We start from the raw sequence: 24170 nt of genomic DNA, 5'->3' as shown, positions 1-24170 counted from the left end.
ATTCAGCAACACTTGCCTCCTCTTCTTCTACCCAGGGCACACGGATAAAGGGAAAGTGGGGTGTATATAAAGAAAGAATGCAGGGCGAGGAAATTGAAATGAAACACAATAGTTCTCTTCCTCTTGTTGCAGGAGAGGGAACATAAGGCTATTTGTTTTTTCCCCTTTTTCTACTATATGGCATCGGGAGACCCCTGTGAAAGGTAAGTCTATGTCTATAATAATCGCTGAGGCAGTGGTGGTATGAGTTTGGGGAATTAACAGCAAGTCAGTGTTTCATCCTGTGTTATTATATTTCTATATTTCCATATTGTTTGTTCATGATATATACAAAACGAACTATAATCAAGCATTGGATTCCAATAGTGCTAAAATGTAAATCTTACAATTAAGGAAAATTAAGTTTAAGATTTAAAAACAAAAGTTATTCAAAAGGTATTCATAAACATCTCTGCAAACAAATCGTGTTGTATTTAATCAAATTTTGTATTAATAATTGAGCAATATTGTTAATTTAGCAGATAACCTTTAAAGGATGATTAAAGTATGTCGTGTTCTGTGAACTGAACAAGGTCACAGAAGGTCATCACTGCCTTGGCCCCAAAATGACATCACATTCAAAGAGACTCGACATGCTATTTTATCTTATACCTACCCCCCCAAAAAAACGCTGAAAAACAACCACCATATAATATTCTTATAATAAAAATAACCCTGAATGCCATTAATAATTCAAGTAATCTTACATGTTTAGGCTACAAGTAAATTAAAATGTTCATGATGGATTTTACATAACTATAAGAGGATAACTGACGTTATTTTTGACAAGACCCTGAAAACAAGAGGTGATGAGTGAAAAATAAGAAAATACTTATTTGCTTCCAAAACGCATGCATTCGATATCATTAATCAAGCTCACCACGACGCAATTTGCACCATGCTGAATTAAGATCAGTTCACTCCAGTGGATACTGTTTGAATCAGTATAAATAGCTTGGTCCCGATGTTTAAACAGTTTAAACGCCAGAATGTGCAAATCAGTACGAAGTACTATTAATCAGACACTGCTTCGTGATCAGATAATACACTATTTTATCATTTTATTATGACAAACACAGTTTTCTTCCTGGATTTAACCAGAGAGAGGCATAGGGGGAAACTTCAGTTAGAAATGTGGCAATGCCTGCTCCCTTCTACTCAATACGTCTTCTTTTGTTATACAAAAAGGCAAACAGGGAAAAAAAGTGAGGGGAAAAAAGTGAGGGAAACCTAATATCCTTATACGTCTCTTGCAAAATGCAAAACGGGAAGGGTTCTCTTATAATTTCACGGTGTAAACAAAAATATGCAGAAAAAGATTCCCCCTCCATTGTAATTGAATGAACATGCTTCAATTGTCTATTTTCTCATAGGCTACGTGAAAATGTCCACACCTGATTGGAAAAGTTGTATTTACTGGTGTCATGACTATGTAGGCTAATTACTATTTAATAAATTAAGAAAACATCTAATGTGACATGTTACCACTGTCCTGCTGGTATAGCCGAACACCTGTCTCGTACCAATGGTGGTAAATGTTCCATGTCCCCACACTAGGACAAGGCCTATTTCTCCTCGTGGACTTTCGTCCTTTCTTCCACTTATGAGGAGAGCTATTTTGTAGACTTTGAATAGCTGGTAATTATCCCGCACGAATGAAAGCTTTCTTCAACAAGCACTGTCGAAATGACCTTAATAGGTGTGTCCATTCAACGAAGCACTGACGATTTCTCACTCATCCAGATGTTCTGAGAGTAAACCTTTGACCTCCTTAATTGTACCGAGAGGGGCTCGCATTTGAAATTCCGTGAAAGCAAAACAAGCATAATCTGTACATTAATAAGAAACACAATTATGAATTTATGATGTTTAAAAAGGAATATTTGATTGGTTTTCCGTAAAGATTCGAATTGTTGATAGTGAATGTGCAATTCAGATTAAAGACCAATGGCACGGCTCTTGTCATATTCATAATGTAAATAAAATAAAAATCTAACAAAATACATTATACTGAACAATGATGGCTTCCAATATTGTAGGCGTAACTAATCTGAAAGAAGTCTAGCCCTATATCGTTATTGACGAGTAGGCCTATAGGCAGTGGCGGTTCTAGACCATTTCAACTGGGGGGGCCAAGCTGGGGACAGTTGTACTGTTAGAGAGGCCAGTTACATTAGACGTTATTGTTGCCATATCGTTTTCTTCACTGCATTGCAGGCAAACTTGCAGATGCATGTGGTACGATACTGTTGTGTTCCGCCTAAAGCCGTCCCTCTAGAAAATGTGTGGGTTAAATTAGTGTCCCGCGTTGCCACTGTCTAATAACCGATGTTAAAAAAGAACGATAGCAAAAATGAGTTATGTAAAAATTATTTCATACTCCACATTTAGGGGGGCCACAAGGGGGTCCAAAATTGTTGTCACAGGGGCACTGGCTCCCCCTGCCCCCAGAACCGCTAGTGCTTATAGGCCTAACCACGCGTGTAATCATAATGTATTTCGAATACTCTACAAAATGAGACATATTGGGTTCTATAGTGTTAAGAAAGATATGCTCCTATGCAGACAGTAGTTTTTCGATAGAATATCAAGACAGAATCATTCCAACTTGGGCTCGAACAGCTGCTGTTATTTACATGCTTGTCCACGTCACTGCAGGCTGGAGTTAAAAGCCCACTATTTCCCGCAGACGTACCAGCCCTGGTAGTTCACGGTGATCGTATAGTGGTTTGTACTTTGCTTTGTGACCGCAGCAACCTCAGTTCAACTCCGGGTCACGGCATTGCCAAGACAATGTCACGGCATTGCCAAGACAATGTCACGGCAAAAGGGCAAACTATTAGTACAGTATGCTATTACTCCATCTTGGCCTGCGGTGTATAATAATTGTAATAGCGTAGTGATTATACTCATGCATTTGATTAAATTACATATTTTCATAGGTTTGCAGGTGTATCGCCAACAGGCTATATAAGTCACACAAAGCACTTTAAAATGATCAAAAACAATTGACACCTTCACAAAAATTGACGCGGTTAATCAATACAGTTTATATCAAACAATTCTGACATTTATTATGCAAAATGAGTTCATATTTGCTGAGACTAGCAATCCAAACGTGGACTGGGGCACTCCTGTTAATCACATCAATAAAACGGTCATAACCAGTCGACACACATATTCAGGTGCATGTACCCTGGTGGAATCAAATCATAAGCATGTTTCCACCTGCCAGCACAATTCTCACCAAATCCGTTCCAATCCAAAGAACAGTGCGTAAAGTGGACACATACGAAATAACCATAGGCCTACATAACAAATCGTCATCCAAAAACATACACTGCAATAAAAGAAAAAACTACAATTTCCATTTAACACACGTATACACACAATTCAAATTTGATAGATGAAACACGTTTGCGTTTGGGTATAGGCACCCTATAGGCCTTTAGGCCTTTAAAATGTTCTAAATGGCTGGGTGGGGTTTTACAGCACCGCGCAATGTGTTGAGATGGTTCGCTCATAACATTTGAGGTCTGGACATAGGATCCTGGTGATGGTTTGGGTACCAGTGACCAAAATTGTTCATGTAATTGTTGGGGTGCATAGGGGTCCCTTTGTTTGCCATTGACACCTCCCAAAGTTGGGGCATGCCGGGTGAACAGGGAGAGATAGATGACGTACTGTGGAGATGTTCACCCTCCGGTCCGCTGCCGTGCTTCATTATCTTCTTATATTTCGAGCGCTTGTTTTGAAACCATATTTTCACCTAAAAAGAGAAAAAATAAAATATGAGGGGAAAGCCGCACTTTACAGCCTACGCTATCACACCCCACTACCACCACCACCACCACCGCAATCATTAAACAATTCTCTTCACAATAGAAAGTATTTTCATTTGAAGGGCACTTGTTATATTTATATTCACATTTTATCATTTCGAAATTACATTGACATTTGGGCCATAATAACTTGAAAGGAAAATGGCCCGGTTTCAAGATGGCATTCGTTCTTGAAACGTCTTATAATTTGAACACATTTCTTCGTCCAGAACCATTTTGCAATTCAGCTAAATGGATGAGCGACACTTCACTAGTTCATTAAATGCTAGCACCCCCATTGTTCAACATTTTATGAGGCCAATGATGCATGAGTCTGACAACAACAATCCCATGCTAAAAATATAGTAAATTAAAAAAAGCCACTGAAGAGCTTTAATACAGCACTGTAAAAAAGGAGGGACGTCAGTTGCATTTCTATTTATTGTGCTGAGTCAGAACAACATGCAATTTTGATCGATTTTACGACGGTATAAAATATTAATAAAAAGCCACAGAGCCCGAGGTGGTCAAACCATTCTCAAACATGGCAACAGGACACAAATCCAAATCAGACCCAGATAGGATGGTGTGTTTCAGAGATTTTGCCAGGGAATGTTTTGAATGACAGCTTAATTCAGCCAACCTGGGATTGCCTATCTTTTTTTTATTTATTTTTTATTTTTTACATATAAACGCTATTGATTTAGATCTGGAATAGAAGATTGGCCTATAAAATATATTGAGCAAAACTTTAAGGCTTGAAGATTGATTCCATAAGAGACAGATGTGCATGGTGAGATGTTGGACGGAAAACATTATGCTCACCACCTGTTTATGTGCCTTCCATTATGTTTACCGATCCAAGGGAAATGGTTGCCATGACTTCCTCCTTAGATGTCATAATTTCACCTGACATAAATGAATAATGCCAACAAATGTGCGTGTGCGTATGTGCCCACTGTCCTCATTGTACTACTTACTGTATATGCATTTCTGCGGTAATGTATGTAAGTGTGTTTTAACATTAGTTTATCGAAAAGATTGTTGGTAATTGTAGGAAAACATTGCGAGACACTGTTGTTTAGAAACACACAGGCGTATACTTTAGAGTGGCAAAATGTATTTCTGTCGTTCTGTAACTCAGAACCAATTTGTAGACGCAATATTGCAATTTGAGTTGTGTTTGCTTAAAGCCACAGACAGCTCTCATGGAAGGTTTTAGCCACAATGGTAATATAAGACTAAGAATATGTGTAGAGAATAAAGCTGCATTAAGAGATTGACATAGCAAAGCTCTCAAATTAGCCGTTTAATTTGGTCTTGCAGTGGAGAAAGCCGCAATAATACCCACAGATCCGTGATCCATCTTAACCCCCATCCCCATTCAACCAAGGGGAAATGTTGTTTTGTGTTTTTCTTCAATCAACCACAAATATGAACTTGTGGAAGTATTAGTGTTACATTTTCAAAAGTTAACCTGTCTGTAACGTTCAAAGGTTTAATGTCAACATTTCTGAAACATTTTGTCATAGTGATGTTAGACAGCGTTGCATAGTATTTAATTCTCTGTCACTTCTGTCAACAAGGATATTAATTTAATATGTGCACACATGTACGTATAGTCTAGCCTCGCAGCATAGTTCAAGTATGTGAGCGTTTTAGATCTTAGATTTTATTTGAAGCAAATTTGAACAATGGATATTCCAAGATTGAAATGAATAAGGAAAAAGTTAAATAAATACATGTTTTATTTAAAACAAATAATTCGGTGTTTTGTACCTATAGCTTGTCGGCACTCCACTTTAATTGTTAAAAACCATTTGGTTTTTTAGGCCTACTTAATAAAATGTAGAGCCATAATTTATAGAACAGCAGATAATCGTGCTCTCGAGCAGCTAGATGTTCTTTACCATTCGGCCATCAGATTTGCCACCAATGCTCCTTATAGGACACATCACTGCACTCTATACTCCTCTGTAAACTGGTCATCTCTGTATACCCGTCGCAAGACCCACTGGTTGATGTTTATTTATAAAACCCTCTTAGGCCTCACTCCCCACTATCTGAGATATCTACTGCAGCCCTCATCCTCCACATACACCACCTGTTCTGCCAGTCACATTCTGTTAAAGGTCCCCAAAGCACACACATCCCTGAGTCTTTTCAGTTCGCTGCAGCTAGCGACTGGGACGAGCTGCAGCACACACTCAAACTGGACAGTTTTATCTCAAGCTCTTCATTCAAAGACTCAATCATGGACACTCTTACTGACACTTGTGGCTGCTTTGCGTGATGTATTGTTGTCTCTACCTTCTTGCCCTTTGTGCTGTTGTCTGTGCCCAACAATGATTGTACTGCTACCATGTTGTGTTGTGTGTTGCTACCATGCTGTGTTGTCATGTGTTGCTGCCTTGCTATGTTGTTGTCTTTAGGTCTCTCTTTATGTAGTGTTGGGTTGTCTCTCTTGTCGTGATGTGTGTTTTGTCCTATATTTATGTTATGTATTTTTATTTTTAATCCCAGCCGCCGTCTCCGCAGGTCTTTTGCCTTTTGGCAGGCCGTCATTGTAAATAAGAATTTGTTCTTAAGTGACTTGCCTAATTAAATAAAGGTTAAATAAAAATAAATAAAAACACAAGGCCTGAACATAAGGATGGCCTGGAAAATAAAACACTACAAAACTCATTTATTATAATTTGGTAATTAGCCTACTGAAATAAGACATCGTTTTAAAAGCAAACTTCCTACTCTTGATGTAGACTACGGCGTTTAATTTAGCCCACCTGTGTTTGGGTCAGACCTAATTTTGCCGCCAAATCCGCGCGCTCGGGTAAGGCCAGGTATTGTGTCTGCTGAAACCTCTGGTGGAGCGCCTGGAGCTGAAGACTGGAGTAGATGGTCCGAGGTTTGCGTATTTTCTTTCCTTTACCATTCAGGCGAATTTCCCCGTTCTCAATCACTGTAGACTTCTCATGGTCTGTGGATAGAGAAGAGAATTTCAGTCTAGCTGCACTGAACCGTAGCCTAGTAGGCCTAGTCTGTCGTAGCCTACTCACTTTGATTTACAACTTTCCACTTTACATCAGCGCAGAAGAAACGATTTACAGGAGAGTTGTTATCGCGCGTTTGAACTTCCTTTCGACTGCGACAGAAAGGCAACTCGTATAATCATACAATTAGATATAGGATATATTTCAAACATATAATGAGGAAGACAGATATTTATATCCAGGGACTCAGATGTTTGTTTATATAGGCTAGTCTAGTTTGAAATTGTCAATTTCAAATGTAGAACCTAGCCAAACCCATTGCCTATAGCCTTACAAACAACTTCATGAGAAGGCCTGTTTCTGGGTAAGATATAAAGGCCCACCTGCACATCAGGAAGCCTATGTGGTTTCAGAATAGATTAAATGTAATATATTGTTATATTTTGTTCTAAGCCTATTCGCTGCACATAGGCCTATTTATCTACTTGAGAGTTCGTATCAACATAGAAATTCACGGCCTGGAATTCAGGCTGCATGCCCAAATGTCAGATATGCTATATAATGAAAACGCCAGCGTTTAACAATATACAGTCAATAAAAAATATTAACTAGAAAGGCCACTGACATAGAAAAAAAATGTTTTTAAGTGTTAAATAAAGACCAAGCCCATAGTGCTGGGCATAGATGAAAAGGTTATTTTTTTCGGGAATTGTTTTGTTAATCTGGACTAATGATGTAAGTAAAAACGAACGTCTGTTTCTGAGGTAGGCTACTCATGCATAATCGCGCTAACCCGCAGAAAATTATGGTCAATAAAATTAATGACACCATCTGTGTTTATTATGGAACATTAGTAGTAGGCCTAAAGACAACCCCAAATGCCTGAAATGCATTTCAAGTTCGAAAACATTTTGATTACCATAACGCTGACTGTAAATAGCTTTTTAAATGTATTGCCTTTTAACCCAACTTTGATTAGGACAGCCTTTTGCCATTTTTTGTAAACTTCAAATATGTACAGACTCACAGCTTTATAATGTACGTAGGACCTACATCTGGGGTAGGCTATAGGCCTACCGTAGCCTACAAAGAAGTGTCTGATAATATGCAGCCTACAATTTCAATACATTTTAAAGAACACTTCCATACAATCCATACTCCTTTTACGGTTAACCGGAACATTGCACGCATGCTATAGCGCGCTGCATTTGCACACTGGCGTTGTAGACAAAACATTTTATAGGCCTATGACGAACAAGCAGATATTGATGTTACACGTACCTGTCTCCTCTAATCTGGAGTGCGCCAAACTGTGATTGTTGTGCTGGTAGGGCATGTAGGCACTTGGGGGATGAGTGTTCACCGCGCTGGGGTAGGCGTAGCCCAGGGAGCGGCCATAGGAGGACGCGCTGGAGGAGAAGGGACTACCGTGTTGAGAATGTCCCGCAGAATGTAAGCCATTAACGGGGTAGATATGAGAGATTCCTTGGGAATGCTGCTGGTGCGCAGGATGCTCGTACCCAAACTCTAAAAATGCAGATTTGGAGGGGTCTGAAGCATTCAAACGATCAGGCATGAAACCCATAGACATCATTAGCTAATACAGAAGTCCATAAAACCGTCGGTCTAAAGAGGAATGCATTGAGCAATGTCGGATAACGAAGAAAAGTGTAAATGGATCCAACATTAACTCAATAACATTGCCTGTATTAAAACATGTATTCCAAACGAATAAAATGTATATCCAGGGCTCTGTGAAACGAAATAAAAACGAAATAAAAGGCAATCCTTCTTCACATCATTTGTAGGTTACACCTCACAATATTCTCCAGACACCTCCTGCATGTAGACCCGGTGTGCCTCAAACCCACTACCTTCCATCAGCGCGCGCTCTGATTGGTCTGGAGCAACTACGATGTCACTCGAGCCTGCGGGAAAAACTCATTAAGTTCATTAACATATGTTTTCGAATGCACTCCTTCAGCCACTGATGTAATGTACACGATTTGATAAACAGTATTTTGTGCACTGTGCGTGGCTTGATTTACATAACATAATAAACAACTTATTTTAAACAGAAAGTCCAGAATTATATTTAATGAATAATTTAAATATAGCCTAATGGCATTTAGAACAATTTTACCGGTAAAGGTCCGTTCCATGTAAACTCAAAGTGGAAATGTTATTCATTAATCGCATACTTTTAATAAAAAATGGTTTGCAATAATATTTTTTTTGCAAATCAATTAGGTGACCTCCTATGTATGTGTAATTGGACATTCTTTGGTATACGATTTGTTTAGATTAGGCTTCCAAAACTGTTCAATGCATAAACAGCACAAAGTTTTAGAAGTATAATTGAAAATGGATGCGGGCCCTGAGACAAGCAGGGATTTTGGGTTTGAGCGGTCACTTGTTGCCAATAGGCGTAAAGTCCGCTAACCGCAACCGATCAGATACCAAAAACAAATAGTAGTATAGGCCTAGGGATATTTATATTTTACTCTCATTCGAGTAGATGCAGATACAGGCTATTTGTTTTTTTATGTTGACATTACAGGCCTGCAATGGGAATTGGCATTTTCCATGTAGGCTATAGACATTAAATTAAAAACTTTCTGGCAGTCAAATTATAAACCTAAACCATGGGCTATTTAACAAAACATTTATAGACAGTTATAACATGTTAATGAAAACATGGCAGGTGCATTGTTGATCTTAATTGGACTAACACAATAATATAAAATGGCACATGCGTTATCAACCATATTTCACGCTATGGTTAGTTATCCTGTATTTTACGAAATTATAACCAACAGTTGGCTATAAATAACCCCTAATATTAAACGTTATAAATAATATTCAGTCATGGAAATGTTATCCTATTAGGCCTATACCTGTTTTTTTTAAAGGATATAATTCCAATAAGAACGACCAATTCAAACTCAATCGAAAGAACGATATAAATATCTAATCCTGGTGAATTTACCTGCCCCCTAGGCAAACCAGCTTCTTAATCCCATCTCAGCAGTTTGACAGCTCTTTGAATATGTCAGTCCGCTGTAATTCTCACCGTGGCGCCAGTTAAAGTTTGAAAACCAACTCAAGTATTAGCAAAGCCTTTCATGCACATCAAGGTGACATTGAAAATCGCCTAGGCTAGATTTACCTATAGGCTATGTTTTGTCCTCCTATTCATAATGTTGTCAGCATGATAGCATCATGGTGGTGGAAGAATAAAATAGCCCAGAACGTCCCTCTCTCATCTCTCACAGCAAAGCTCGCAACTTGACAGCTCCGTGATGCATGCACAAATTTTATCATTAGGCCTAGATATTAACCATCATAACACCGTTTGGCTCAGTAGGCCTATGTAGCCTACAAGGTAAAGGCTCACTCGCTGCTAACCACTGCTAACCGCTAATGAGAGGCAACGCGTGTCATTAAGGATACATTTTGCACCCTTTTATCAAGTGCCAAGATTATCCCACCCTTTACTGAGCCTAAACTGAAATCCATTGGAAAGAAGCTTATAGGTTATTTTGTATAATGTTGACATTATTATGGAATTACTTTCATAAATTATTAGTATGGAAGAGTAGCCTTTAAGGGCCAGGTGAAGAGAATAACAAAAAAACGTGCTGGGTGGTACTACGACGTTTTTGGGGGGTTGCACTGTAGTATTTCAAAAACTCAAAATACTTCCAAAATAAAGTGTGTCTCCTATATTCATTTTTTAAAATAAAGTCAAAATTACCATTTCGAAAGTTACTACATTTCCAGAATAAAGTCGCAATATTTCCAGAATAAAATCGAAATTCAATTCCGAGAATGAAGTAGAAATAATATTTCGAGAATAAAGTAAAAAACTTTTTTCATTTTTAGTAGGGTACAGCAGGATATTTTTCTCATCCATAATCCCATGCGACAGCTGAAATCAGTACAGAGAACAGTACAGCGTTGTACGGGATACATGTTAGGATTCGGGTCATTCCTTCCCTTCAGACCTCACCCCTCAGGCATCATCCTGCACTAGTCAAGAGTCACCACTCCTCTTCAAACCTCCTCACCCCTACATTGGTCAGTTAGCACCCCTCCTCTTCCATCCTCCTCACTCCTGCATTGGTCAGTTATCATGCTTGCCCTCGTCAAGCGTCAGTTATCCTTCTCACCGCCCACCCTTGCACTAATTTATTCACAATAATGAGCTTCTCCATTGGCCGAAATGCATGCTAAGAGTCGACAACAACAACATTAACAATAACAACAACACGTGGAGGTACAAGACTGGGAAAATGTAGCTGGCAATTATGAATGGTTATCGTCATAATTAGCTATGATTAAATTAATTTCAATGACAATGTTGTTAGGTAATATGGATGTCATTGGCACTCAACTCGCCACATGTAAACACAACCACTTCACTTCCTGGATCTGGGCTAACCCTATTACAATGTTAGAATTCTGGTACTTGACTAAGGGAGGGGTGATGGTTGAAAAGGAGTAGTGATACCTGACTAGTGCTGAGCTGATACTTGACTAGGGGAGGGGTGAGGTCTGAAGAGTAGGAATGATTAAGTTCCTAATATGTATTTCGTACAGAACAGTTGATTTCAATTTGCACGAACGCCAAAACGTCATTCAAGTCTGTGTGGTCCCTCCTGAAAAGACACAATCTGCAGCATAACCTCTTCATCCTAATACATATAATAATATGGTTATTTTCTGTTAAAAGAGCAAAGATTTCCTTCTTACTAGAGCCAGGTCATATAATGCAGCCAGGGATGCAAGCAATTAACCAAAATTCCCTGCTGGAATCTTGAAATATAACCGACTTTATTCTCACAATTTTGACTTTATTTTGGAAATTTTGACTTTCTCTATATAACTTTATTCTCGAAATTTCCAGATTTTTGAAGTAGCCTATTGTCACGCAATTAAAAAATTACATAATGATCTAAGTAGACATACATCATTTGTTGTTGTTTTTCTTTGCTTGGCCCCAACAATACAATTATGATGTCTGTAAACATTTTTGTGTGATCTCAACATTGCTATAACAAACATACACAAAATATCTAACATTTTACCAGACATGACATAGACTAATAGAGTACCGCAGTGTTGTTGTCATAATACCCATAAAATCTAGTAGTCAAACATGGAAATGGTTCCAATCGTTTTGTCACCATTCATTTTTCCTATAGGGGATTTTAGAACCACTTCAAACAAGGTCTGTGTTTTGTGTAGGCTTTCCCTGGCAAGGTGAACTTTATCAATATTAGTCAGCTCTATTTGCTCTCAGCTTCGAAAATGCTAATTAGCATCAAAGTAGACATCATGCAAGACTACAAATCCTTGCAAGCTCCCACATGACACCTTTGCTGTCCGCTAGCTAGCTACTAGCTGCCTTGATCAAAAACGAAATATATATTTAACATTTTAATGTACTGTTCCATATTTTATTTAATTTAACTAATATTTGTTGGCTCATTTATCTATTTGGTTTTGTATCTTGTACAGAATATCTCTATCAGTCAGATATTTACAACGAATAGTCTAGTTTTCCGCAAAGAAGCTAGCTAGCTAACTAGCTAGCTACATAGATGATATTAGCAACATACCCTTATTTTATCAGATTCTCTTCTCCTTCAGCCAGTGGAGGTCTAATATTTAATCCTTTACAATTTCTGCCAACTATAGGAAAGAGGTGAAATCTATTTCAATTCATGGTGTCAGAACGCACTGCTATAATAAACCAATTTAATAATCAGCAACTTGTTCTGTTGCAGATTCAAAGGCAGAGATTAACTAATTGAAGAATGTCTCCTTAATCATAAATTAATAAGAATATTTATTTGACAAGAATGAACCTAGTCATCCATCAATCACATCAAACACATGAACTCCAACAATTGCATTGTTTTAAATAAATATTTTAAATCTAATATACATAACATATAAACATCTGACTTGAAGTAAAGATGAAACAATTTCTTCGTCAATGCCACAAACCTGGGACATCGAAGAGCATCACATTAACTATTATTAGCCTACTATCTGAGAGCGCACAGATTCTTCTGCTTTTCCATTACAGGAATTAGACCAGCACAAATAACACATGTAAAACAGCATATTGTGATTTTTGGTGTGTGAGTTACAAATGGACAATCAACTGGATGCGTAAGGTAGGTTTAATACAAAATACTAGGTCAACTCCAGAAGAATGAGAAACAGAAATGCACACTTAACAGATTTTAAACAAGGAAGCCATGCCAATACGCAGCTATATCAACACCCTTCTTGTCAATTTAGGTCTATGTTGCTGCTGCCAGTTATAAGCAGTACATTTACCGCTGCATACAGTCTGAACCCCAGAATAAGCAGGAGGACAGCACTACACAGGTGGAAAAAAAGGTAGCAAAAACAGCACACCACAACACTTAGAAGCGTGTAACTGAGTCTAGACGTTATCAAATCAGGAGAAGAACAACTAAAGGAAACAGCATAGGGAAAATGGATGAGGGTAGGGTGGCTTTATAGAGATAAGATGTGTAACACATACATTTTGTATCACATTCCAATTATAAAACTGGGGGGGCAAAATGCAATTTCAGAATGTGTATGTGTGGGGGGGGGGGCATGTCCCCGTCTCCAGTGAAAGTTGCACCCCTGGTGTGGAATAAGGGGTAGCTAAAGGGGTGGTTGGCCATAAAATAAACATAAAATAGGGTTCTGGTGTGCTTCTGTACCCATTTTAGGTCGTTGTCAGAAATATCTGGCTCTCCCATGTCCAGCCATACTCGGGGTCTCAGCGTGTGTCCCTCGCCGTCATTCCGTCTCAGTTGCAGCATTCAAATCGTGGTCATCATGTGTCTGTGAATCACAACATCAAAGACGATGAGTGATCAGAGCATTGAGACATACACATTTCAATTTAAACAGCGAGGACAGCATTTTGCTGACAGCTTGGTGGTTTACACTATACTGTGTACGAATGAATCTTACCGCAGCTGTAGGCCTGCACATCAACCAGTAAAATGACCGTTGGAGACTTGGGATGCTTGCTCTCAAAGTGCTGCTTGAATATCTTCTGGGTCTGCATCTATAAAGGTCAAGTACAAAATGGAGGACATGATCAACCTGTGGCTTAGATTACATTTAAAGTTGACACAATTAATACGCTAAGCAATACAATGCGACAAACTACTACACATATGAAAGACTGTACCACACAGGCCAGTACAATAGCCTAAAGGCACGTACAGTACCAACCAATACTACTCACTCACCCAACAGACAGGGAAGGTGTGGACTAGTGCTGCCTTGGCTGCAGTCTTCTGGCCTGTTGCTCCCTTCTTCTTAGCAGCCGCCACCTTGAACAAGTTCAATTTCAACTTGAGAGTGGAGCGTGCATTATATGTCAATACAATCTAATACTCCCCCAGATCCAGATCTGAATGTCAGGAGTGGGTTTAAGCTTTTGTTCCAGCCCAGCTCATACCCGATAACAAATCATAGCCTATCGTCGTGATTCATTAAGTTGATTATTTAAGTCAGGTGTTAGAGCTGGACTGGGACAACACGCCTCACACACTTCTGATCTTCAGGACTTCCTGCAATGACTGAAACAGACAAAGCAGGAGAATAGTGTTCCAGGTTGAAACAGCTTACCTAGTTGAGAGGTGATAAGACTTGGCACACCCATTGGTTCTGGAAGAGAGAAGGAGCAAATAAGGTTTGTAATGTGGAATCAATAACATGACAAAAACAAATGTGTGAATATCAATTCATTTAACCCCTAATTCTATGGGGTCAAGCACTGTTCATGACACAAATTGATCAGTTTTTCTTTCAGGTTTAAAGCTTATGTCTTGCAGTTCAACACATTTTGTCATGGAGTACAAAGGAAATGTTGCAGTTTTAAAGCACATTCTCTTGCAATTCTATACATATTGCCATGTCTAATGTGTATTCATGTGATATTTGAGTGACAAAAAAATTCCAACAATATCTATGGGCAAAAATAAAATAAAAAAACGTTAGCTGACATGGGCTAGTTGATCTGGTCATTTCTGACAAGATATAAATAGCTCTTTAAGGTATGCAATGAACTGACGATGCACGGCCCAATTTTGAAACTGCACCTTGTGCATTCTACTATTAGAACTTTCAAGAGCGAGTTTAAAGCCAGACTGAGTTCCCCAAGGCCCCCCTGCCGACCCCTCGCCCCACAGTTTGGGAACGACTGAGCTAGATAACAGCTATTGTGTACCTTTCTAAACTTGCCCAAGACAGTTCACAGAATTGTCAAATTAAACAAAATTAGCCAATTTATTCATTACCAAATTTAGCTAACATTAGACAGTTAATCCAGAGATTCTTACCTTTGCCTCTATTCTGTAGTTTCGTCCAGATTATCATGGCCCTGATGATTGACGTGAAGCTTGCGACAGGCGTGTGTACTGTAGTTCTGTATGATAGCCACATTAGTGGCTAATTAGCATATACTTTTTGGGAGGTGAATACAGGTGAATATATTGACGAAAGTCAGCTTGTCCGAGAGAGATTTACAATGTTCAAATTTCAACACATGCTTCATCAATCTTTTTTGAAAAATCCCTGCCGATGAGAGGCGTACATATTTTTTCATTACAGCAAAACAAAAAGTGGAAATTTGGCCTGTACCTAAACTTAATTATAGTCAAAATGTTAACAGAGGGTGTTGGTAAAATATAGTGTGAAGCTGGTGTACGACCCATTCATTTAGGTCATGTCTTACCCAGTGCTACCCCTCCCTAGGCCTACATGGAGTAAACCACCACTGGGGTAGGGCTGGAATGACTTTGTCTCCTCCTTTCCTTCTGACACAGAAGAGAGCCTTCAGTCAACCAGCCTGAACAAAGCCACAAATTAAATCATAGAAAGATTTAAGTCAGAAAAAATGACAGCAAAGCTGAAATTCATGGGGCTTTGTTACCGAGCACTTCTATAGCTCCACACAAGGCCTCCGAATAGGAAACCTTGGTGAATTGACCTGAGAATGAATGACCTGTGGCATCACTAAAATGGAGCACTAACATGGCAAACTATCTACAGTATCTGTTCAATCTGTTAATTAAAATAGTGCAAGAGTTTTCCTGCGACTAAAACAACAGCTAGACAATGATAGACTGTGGGATCAGTACACATTAGGTAAATTAGCATGTGCTACTCCTAGACTATGTGCTACTCCTAGACTATGTGTTACTCCTAGACTCGGGATTCTCTAAACAGGAGAACAACCAATATGGAACACCTGCACATGAAACTGACAGCTTGACACATGAATGGATCAATAGGCCAAATGTACAGAAACTGAAAATAAAGGCCTATGGACATGTACCTTGCTGCTTATAAAGGCACGTAGTTGCTCAATCAATGGCTAAACCCTGATCTGAATGTCTGTCGTAATCGTGCAGGGTGAGGGCCAGGGTGTGGGGCAGACGTGTGAGAGAGAGAAAAGGAAAGGTAGACACTCTTTAAGGCTTGTAATTATGTCTGCATTAGGGGAGAAGAACAAAGGCAAGCCCTGCAGTCATAGCACTGGAACGTGTCCTCGCTGTGGCTGTCTTAATACACGCAATGGAACATTTTAATAACAATACTCCTGAGCAAGGCCCAGACTCACTGGCGTCTTCCTAGCCCACATGGTGCGCACGGGCATGGGTGTGTGTGTCAGTCCGTTTTGTCCATCACGCTGCACTGATACGGAGTGACAGCATTGCCCATTTACAAAATCAAGTGCGCGTTCTCATGCAATGCTGTGATCTCCCCCGTGGGCACGTCATGTTTTACAAGCAGGACTCTGTTAGAGGACTGAGGCCTAGTTGGTGTTAGAGTGACTGACACTCCACTGCCCCTGACAGAACATCATGGACGCATGGGATCCGATCAGAGCAACAAAGAAAATGGAGATTATCCGCGTCACGTGTATCTGTTTTCCACATGAAGTTGAAATGCTAATTAATTGTGGCAAATAAAAGCTTTTGAGTTTTTGTATATTCTCCTATGGTTAAATGGCACCCAAAATACATTTGCAAATTATAGAAAATCTATGTAAAATATTTGATTTAATTTTAACAGGTAATATTGTGTTTTTGTAGTTATACTTGAGGCAGGGATATCAGAACGTCTATCACAGAACTGCACTATTTGACATACTGTACAGTACATATTATAGTGCACATACCACTGTAGACAGGTGGATTTGCTATTTTCCATTCATGTTCTCACCCTAGGAAAGAAAAGAGCTAATGCCAAAGAGGATGAACGCCATAATCTCTCCTTCTGGCACCACTTGACTGAGAAGAACACTAATGTCTGTGTGCTTAGCCCATCACTGTCATTCCAGCAGTGCAGCCATGTTGTTTCTGTTGGGTCCTTCCCATAGACATGTGGTATGTATATGTCCCATTATGGTGTCTCTGAGAGCATGGGCAGCGCCAATGAGACCATCTCCATTTTTAAGTAGTCCATTTTCTTCTACTACTTCAATGAGTTAATAAACAAACTGAAAGGGTGCATACTGCTACCTATAGTGTGTTGTCTGAACAGTTATAAAGCCAAGGTTGGCGATTTACTGCCACCTGCGGTTGTGGAATGTTTTCATTGGCTGATCCCTCCTGATTACCTGGTTGGTTGGCAGGTAGCCTAGCATTTAGAGCATTGGGCCAGTAAGTGAAATGTCGCTGGTTTGAATACGTGAGCCGACATGGTGAAAAATGTGTTGATGTGTTCTTGAGCAAGGCACTTAACCCTAATTTGCTTCAGGGGTGCCGTACTACTATGGCTGATCCTGTAAAACAACACATTTCACTACGCCTTTCCAGTGTATGTGACAATACTTAAAAAAAATGATTATGCCATCCTTAATAACCCATAAGAAGTCACACCCAGTTAACTACTTCAAAATGGTGAAAGTCCCCAATGGCGCTGCCCATGCAAAAACTGGCTTTTTGGGCCTTAGGATCCTCTATCTATCTCTAAGGTCCTTCCTCTGAGGCTGTTTGAGGGCTGGGGATATTCTGTGAACAATGAATATCTCTGGTGTGCATTGTTCTTTCTCTATTACAGAGCCATTCAAAGTCCTAAGCCATTTATAAGTAACACTTAACATACTCATATCATGTTACTATAACCTACAGTATGACTCATTGGACACATACATTGAAAGGACTATTATTTGGCTAATAAAAAAAAAGTGTCCCAAGCTTATGGGAAACAATATTTTTGATTTATTTTAGAAAATATATGGTTTTAAGAAAACATTGGTAAACTAATAAAAAGTATTCCTATAAAGTATACATCCCACTGGGTACACACTGGTTGAATCAACGTGGTTTCCACGAAATTTCTATTAAATGTTGAACCAACTTGGAATAGACTTTGAATTGACTTCTGTGCCCGGTGGGATAATAGCCTATAACTTCTGTAATAACCAGTAGAACTTGTGTATTATGAACGCAAGCACATATTCATATAGTTTTTGTGCAATCAAAATGAAGGTAAAATGTCTGTGCAAATAAAAAGACATGTAAACACAATGTCAGGATTTATTGTAGTTCCAGTAGTGCAATTATTGCCTCCATAATTTGATACAACGTAATTATTTTGTAGGCATAATATACAAATCTACATTTATACAACAAGAAACATTAGATAAAATAATCAATGCAGAAAATAATCTCAAAAAGAAACAAAGAGTCATAACCAGACAGAAACAAATACACAGAACACGCAAAGGCTAATTTTAACTTTTAGAAATATGCTATATTAAATTGATTATTTGCAGATATATATAAAAAAAAAGATTGCCTTATTTTATCAGGGATTCGTACCCAGATATGATTAATAAAATGATTGAATGAATATTAGAATGAATTTATTAAATGATTCAAACTTTACATTATTTAGATTTATGACCAAAAGTAATAATGTAACCTGTTGAAGTCGAATAAATCAACCTTCCATTGTTCATGAACGACTAACTCATGCAGCCTGGACCAAATAGACCAAGCGTGGCATAATTTTACGCACAGCAACATGACGGATTCGGTTCAGAGCTCGCTACCAACAGCAGGACCCCCGACCAAGCACCTGCATCGAGAGAATGAGGGGGAAATAGACCTATAATTAGCCTCCAAACCTAACTGACTGACGAGTGGCTGAATACCGCTCTACGTGACTGGGAAAAACCATGTGCGTCTGGTTTCTGGCCAAAGCTTTGAATTCATCATTTGAGTAATTGTTGCCAGAAAACAGAGCGAGGAGAGCGCTTAAGCAACGCACCTCACCACTGACGGACTTACATTTGTAATTGATTGGCTGCGTAAAGGCCCGCAGCTTATAGCCTACCCGAATATCCTTCTGGATTCTGTTAGGCACGATGCCATGCAGAGGCCAAACATCTACAATGAACAAGCGCATATACAAACGCATGCACATAATCTAATGAATTTATAATCTACTGAACAGCCATATGGAAATAAGTAATTGCATTATAGAATAGCCACACTATAGATAATCCGGTTTCCGGAGATAATACCATAAATGATGTAAAATAAGGCTACAGAGAATTGCAAATTAATTAGAATTTTCCCGAATTTGTCATTTGTTTCATGTTATCATAGGGCCTTCATAAACCCCACAAATACCAAAGAAAGGTGAAATCAAGACAAATTATTAATCAGAAGTAATAAATCAGAGCGTCAGAAGTCTATCTCAGTAAATCCAAACAGAGAGGAGGAGGGAGAGCTGGAAAGAGAGAGCGAGAAGAGAGAGGGAGGGGTGATGGACTGCCATTGGGACACCAGTAGCACTGGATTGGGTTGCAGCAGCCATCTCTCTCAATGCCTGCATCACATCTGGGGCTGGGACTACCCTCAGTATTTACAACACTCTGTTGTTTTCTCACACTCCTCGCAAAACTCCAGACCCAACACACATTCCAGACACACCAGCTCAACACTTTTTCCACTGTAAATCTTAAATCCAGCCCTGTGCCAGAGGCGGCTGGTATATTTTAATATAAGGAGGAGAGATGGTGGCCTGGGTGTCTGGCTTGGATCAGTGGGGAGTCGGTCTGAGAAACTGAGAATCAATCCAGGCTCTGTGACTCTGAGGTTGCAAAGTGGTTCAGCTGAGGTCACGCCAGCAGGAAGGGTGGCATGTCTGTTAACTGTTTGTTTATAGACATCAAGGAGGCATCTACGCAGCCTACAAGATACATCTGAAGAATCCCAGTCCTCCAGGACAATGAGAAGACAAACAAAGAGGACAACAGACCGTTTTTAACTAATTGTTATATATCATTATAGCGGTTTATATCAGCATATCAGTATTTAGCTACTGTTAGGTAGCACTAGCAGAGCACTGTACACTAAAACACTCAGTATTTCGTCACTTTCCCCATTTTTCATTCTCCCTTGTTTGTATCCTCGTTACAGAGCAGTTGAGACAACAGACGGAGATGAACACACTCCAGCTGGAGAACGATGATTGGCCCAGGGGACTTGGACTGAGGGAACACGTGCAGACCAAATCAACAGACAATAGCGCACGGTTTGAGGTTGCTCTGTGTTGCCAGGTAAAGACAGTAGGCTCTGTAAAGACCGGTTTACCAGGTCCACGGATTATCCTTCTGAGGTTACCTAGCTAGCTACTGGTAATGTGACCGCCCCCCCCCCCCCCCCCCCCCTTGTGGTCCACAGGGCACAGTAGGGGTTCCATAAGCGTTGGTTTAAGCGTCTGTGGTGATTGGGTCTTTGAAGATGGAGGAAGACATCTGTCTGGATGACAAGGACAGGACAAGTCAACCTGTCTCACCTCAAGGACTGCTGGCTATGGATGATAGCACCAGGAAAAAAATATATGTTCCTCAAATACCTGAAGTTCTATCAAGCCATCCAGAACTATAGCATGTGGAATTATGTTAAATCAAGTTACGTTGGAAATTACAACTTCCTGTGTTTAATACCGATGTATGCAGTGGCCTAGCAAGACAACTCTTTAAGATCAACTACATGTGACAATCTTTCTTACTGTAGCTATATGCAGTATTACTATCTGTGTGTTTAGAGTCAATGTGATATGAAGACTAACTAACTGCCCCAGGGTCAAATCCCTCTCTTTATAAACTGGGTGGTTCGAGCCCTGAATGTTGACTGGCTGAAAGCTGTGGTATATCAGACCGTATACCACGGGTATGACAAAAAAATGTATGCTTACTGTTCTAATTACGTTTGTAACAAGTTTATAGCAATAAGACACCTCAGGGGTTTGTGGTATATGGCCAATATCCACAAAATGACCTAAAGTATGTGGACACCTGCTCGTCGAACATCTCATTCCAAAATCATGGGCATTAACATGGAGTTGGTTCCCCCTTTGCTGCTATAACAGCCTCCACTCTTCTGGGAAGGCTTTCCACTAGATGTTGGAACATTGCTGCGGGGACTTGCTTGAAATCCAGCCACAAGAGCAGTAGTGAGGTCGGGCACTGATGTTGGGCGATTAGGCCTGGCTCACAGTCGGCTTTCCAATTCATCCCATAGGTGTTCGATGGAGTTGAGACCAGTCAATTTCTTCCACACCGATCTCGACAAACCATTTCTGTATGGACCTCGCTTGGTGCACAGGGGCATTTTCATGCTGAAACAGGAAAAGGCCTTCCCGAAACTGTTGGAAGCACAGAATCGTCTAGAATGTCATTGTATGATGTAGCGTTAAGATTTCCCTTCACTACAACTAAGGGGCCTAGCCCAAACCATGAAAAACAACCCCAGACCATTATTCCTCCTCCACCAAACTTAACAGTTGGCACTATGCATTCGGGCAGGTAGCGTTCTCCTGGCATTTGCCAAACCCAGTTCCACTGCTCCAGAGTCCAATAGCTTTACACTACTCCAGCCGACACTTGGCATTGCGCATGGCTTGTGTGCGGCTGCTCGGCCATGGAAACCCATTTCATGAAGCTCCCGACGAACAGTTCTTGTGCTGACGTTGCTTCCAGAGGCAGTTTGGAACTCGGTAGTGAGTGTTGCAACTGAGGACAGACACGCTTCAGCACTCGCCGGTCCCGTTCTGTGAGCTTGTGTGGCCTACCACATCGCAGCTGAGCCGTTGTTGCTCCTAGACATTTCCACTTCACAATAGCAGCACTTACAGTTGACCGGGGCAGCTAAAGCAGGACAGAATTTGACGAACTGACTTGTTGGAAAGGTGGCATCCTATGACGGTGCCACATTGAAAGTCACTGAGCTCTTCAGTAAGGCCATTCTACTGCCAATGTTTGTCTATGGAGATTGCATGGCGGTGTGCTCGATTTTATACAACTGTCAGGAACGGGTGTGGCAGAAATAGCTGAATCCACAAATTTGAAGAGGTGTCCACATAGTTTTGTATATATAGTGTACCACGGCTTAGGGCTGTATCCAAGAACAGCCCATAGCTGTGGTATATTGGCCATCTACCACACCTCCTCGGGCCTTATTGCTTAATTATAGCTCTTCACTGGGAACAAACCAACAGGATCAAGTTCCGCTGCTAACAAGAAGCCCCAGCTACGTCAAGTGTTAAGTTCCACACAATAGTCCCCACAGCACACGGCCTGTCCTTACTGCCTATTGGATAACATACTGCGTTGCCCGGCGAGGAGACAAGGAAACGTGTCAAACTAATATCAAAACGGTTTCTGCATGGTAGTCATGTCATTGTCACTTATATGGTATGTGTGATAAGCAACAGGAAGTTAAGTTACTGTGAACTCAAGAACCAAATGTTACTTTGGTCAACATAAATGATAAACCACGATACAGTCTGTCTACTGTGTTATATAACCATGGTGAATAACATTATAATAACAGGTGGAATGATATCTGCTGTCTTGTGCTACCAGAAATACACAAAAAAATGTTCTAATCATCTTATCTACTATAGAGCAAATATTGAAATGCTGATAGTTGTTATGGCTCTATATAGCTATATTATATGCGCATATGTGTTTATGTGTACTTTATAATATCAAATATTCCCCACATAGATGAAAAGTGAAACCACTTAGACCCACGACCATAAAAGGTCCATAACGGCCATAATGAAATACCAAGGAGCACAGTGTTAAAAGCTGGCCTCCTGACCTCTAACCTTTGCTCCGCAGAAGCCATTTTGCTGAACTGCTTCAGGTGTTTGACCTTGTCATATTAAAGTGCTTGTCACTGGAGGGGGAGAGACTACTGGGGCCAGGACGATAGAGAGATTTAAAAGGGCTGTGGTGCTCAGATTGTCTACGTCGGTCTGTCTGAGGTCTAGCTGCCAGAAGACATCAAAGGCTCAATCATTCGCTTATACCATCTTTGAACCTCAAAAACACGCCCTCTCATTTTCCCTTCCTGCATTCTTGACCTACGTCAGTTGTTGTTTTTCTTTCATGATGTTCACTATTGTAGGCCCGTACTATGTTCTTAATTGACATAGTGGGCTTGAAGCAAAGTGTGTACTTTATTGTCTTTTGAACAAGCTCTCGCTAACCCATTTTTTGGGGAGAGTCCAGAGCGGTCTAAAACATTCTGTCCCACGAAAAGCATGACTTACAGCTAAGTTGCATCTGATTATCATTCTATGTACTTGAGATCAACACCATTTGCTGTTAAATAAAAGGTTAAATAAATAAATACAAATAAAATAAAAACGTGCTAGTTCAGAGGATTCAGAACATATCACCTCACCTCACTGTTCCTTCAAAGAGGGAAGTGGGGGGGGTTCTAGGTCTGAACAAGCCTTTTCTGACAGAGAAGCCCAGCCATCAACTCCCAGTCTAGATTGATGGGTATGAAAGAGTTACCTGAGGGAGAGATCAAAGTACCGCAGGAGACGTACACCTCGCCATTTAACTCTTTCATCTCAGCCCATCTATTTTGAGTCACGACCCTTCGCTGTTGATCTGATTGACCATTGGTTGACGAACAGAGGAGAAGGCACCTGTAGGTTAAAATGCCATCGCAGCGTTTGATGTACAGGGGTAGAAACAGCCACCTTATATGTTGAGAATTCAAATCACATTTGCAGGTTCTATACTCAATTCAATGTAGAGACAAGACAGACCATAGGATAATAGGACAGGAGGCCACCTCATACACCACAACATTGACACCAAGCTTCCTATTGTAGCACAACAAATAGGACATTTCAGGTTCTTTGGTATGGGGCTCTCCTATAGTAGTAGTGGAGAGCTATTCGCATTCCAGCAGTGAAAGTGAGGGAAATTAAGCCATTTCCCCTC

The 24170-nt window shown here is 40.1% G+C and overlaps 1 protein-coding gene and 1 long non-coding RNA gene across 2 annotated transcripts; one reads left to right on the top strand and one right to left on the bottom strand.

Moving 5' to 3' along the window:
• On the top strand, positions 1-22702 carry LOC106579264 (uncharacterized). The gene is made up of 3 exons (XR_001322617.3): positions 1-203; positions 20338-20477; positions 20602-22702. It is a non-coding gene; the product is annotated as an uncharacterized LOC106579264 (long non-coding RNA).
• Positions 3084-8693, bottom strand: dlx4b (distal-less homeobox gene 4b). Its single transcript, NM_001140834.1, is given in 3 exon segments — positions 3084-3808; positions 6644-6837; positions 8132-8693. Coding segments are annotated over 3 exon segments (756 nt in total). The 5' UTR covers positions 8445-8693; the 3' UTR covers positions 3084-3559.
• Positions 22703-24170: the final 1468 nt, after the last annotated feature.

Source organism: Salmo salar, chromosome 19 (genome assembly GCF_965601325.2).
Source record: "Salmo salar chromosome 19, fSalSal1, whole genome shotgun sequence".
Taxonomy (NCBI): domain Eukaryota; kingdom Metazoa; phylum Chordata; class Actinopteri; order Salmoniformes; family Salmonidae; genus Salmo; species Salmo salar.
This window is presented reverse-complemented; position numbering and strand designations above follow the sequence as displayed.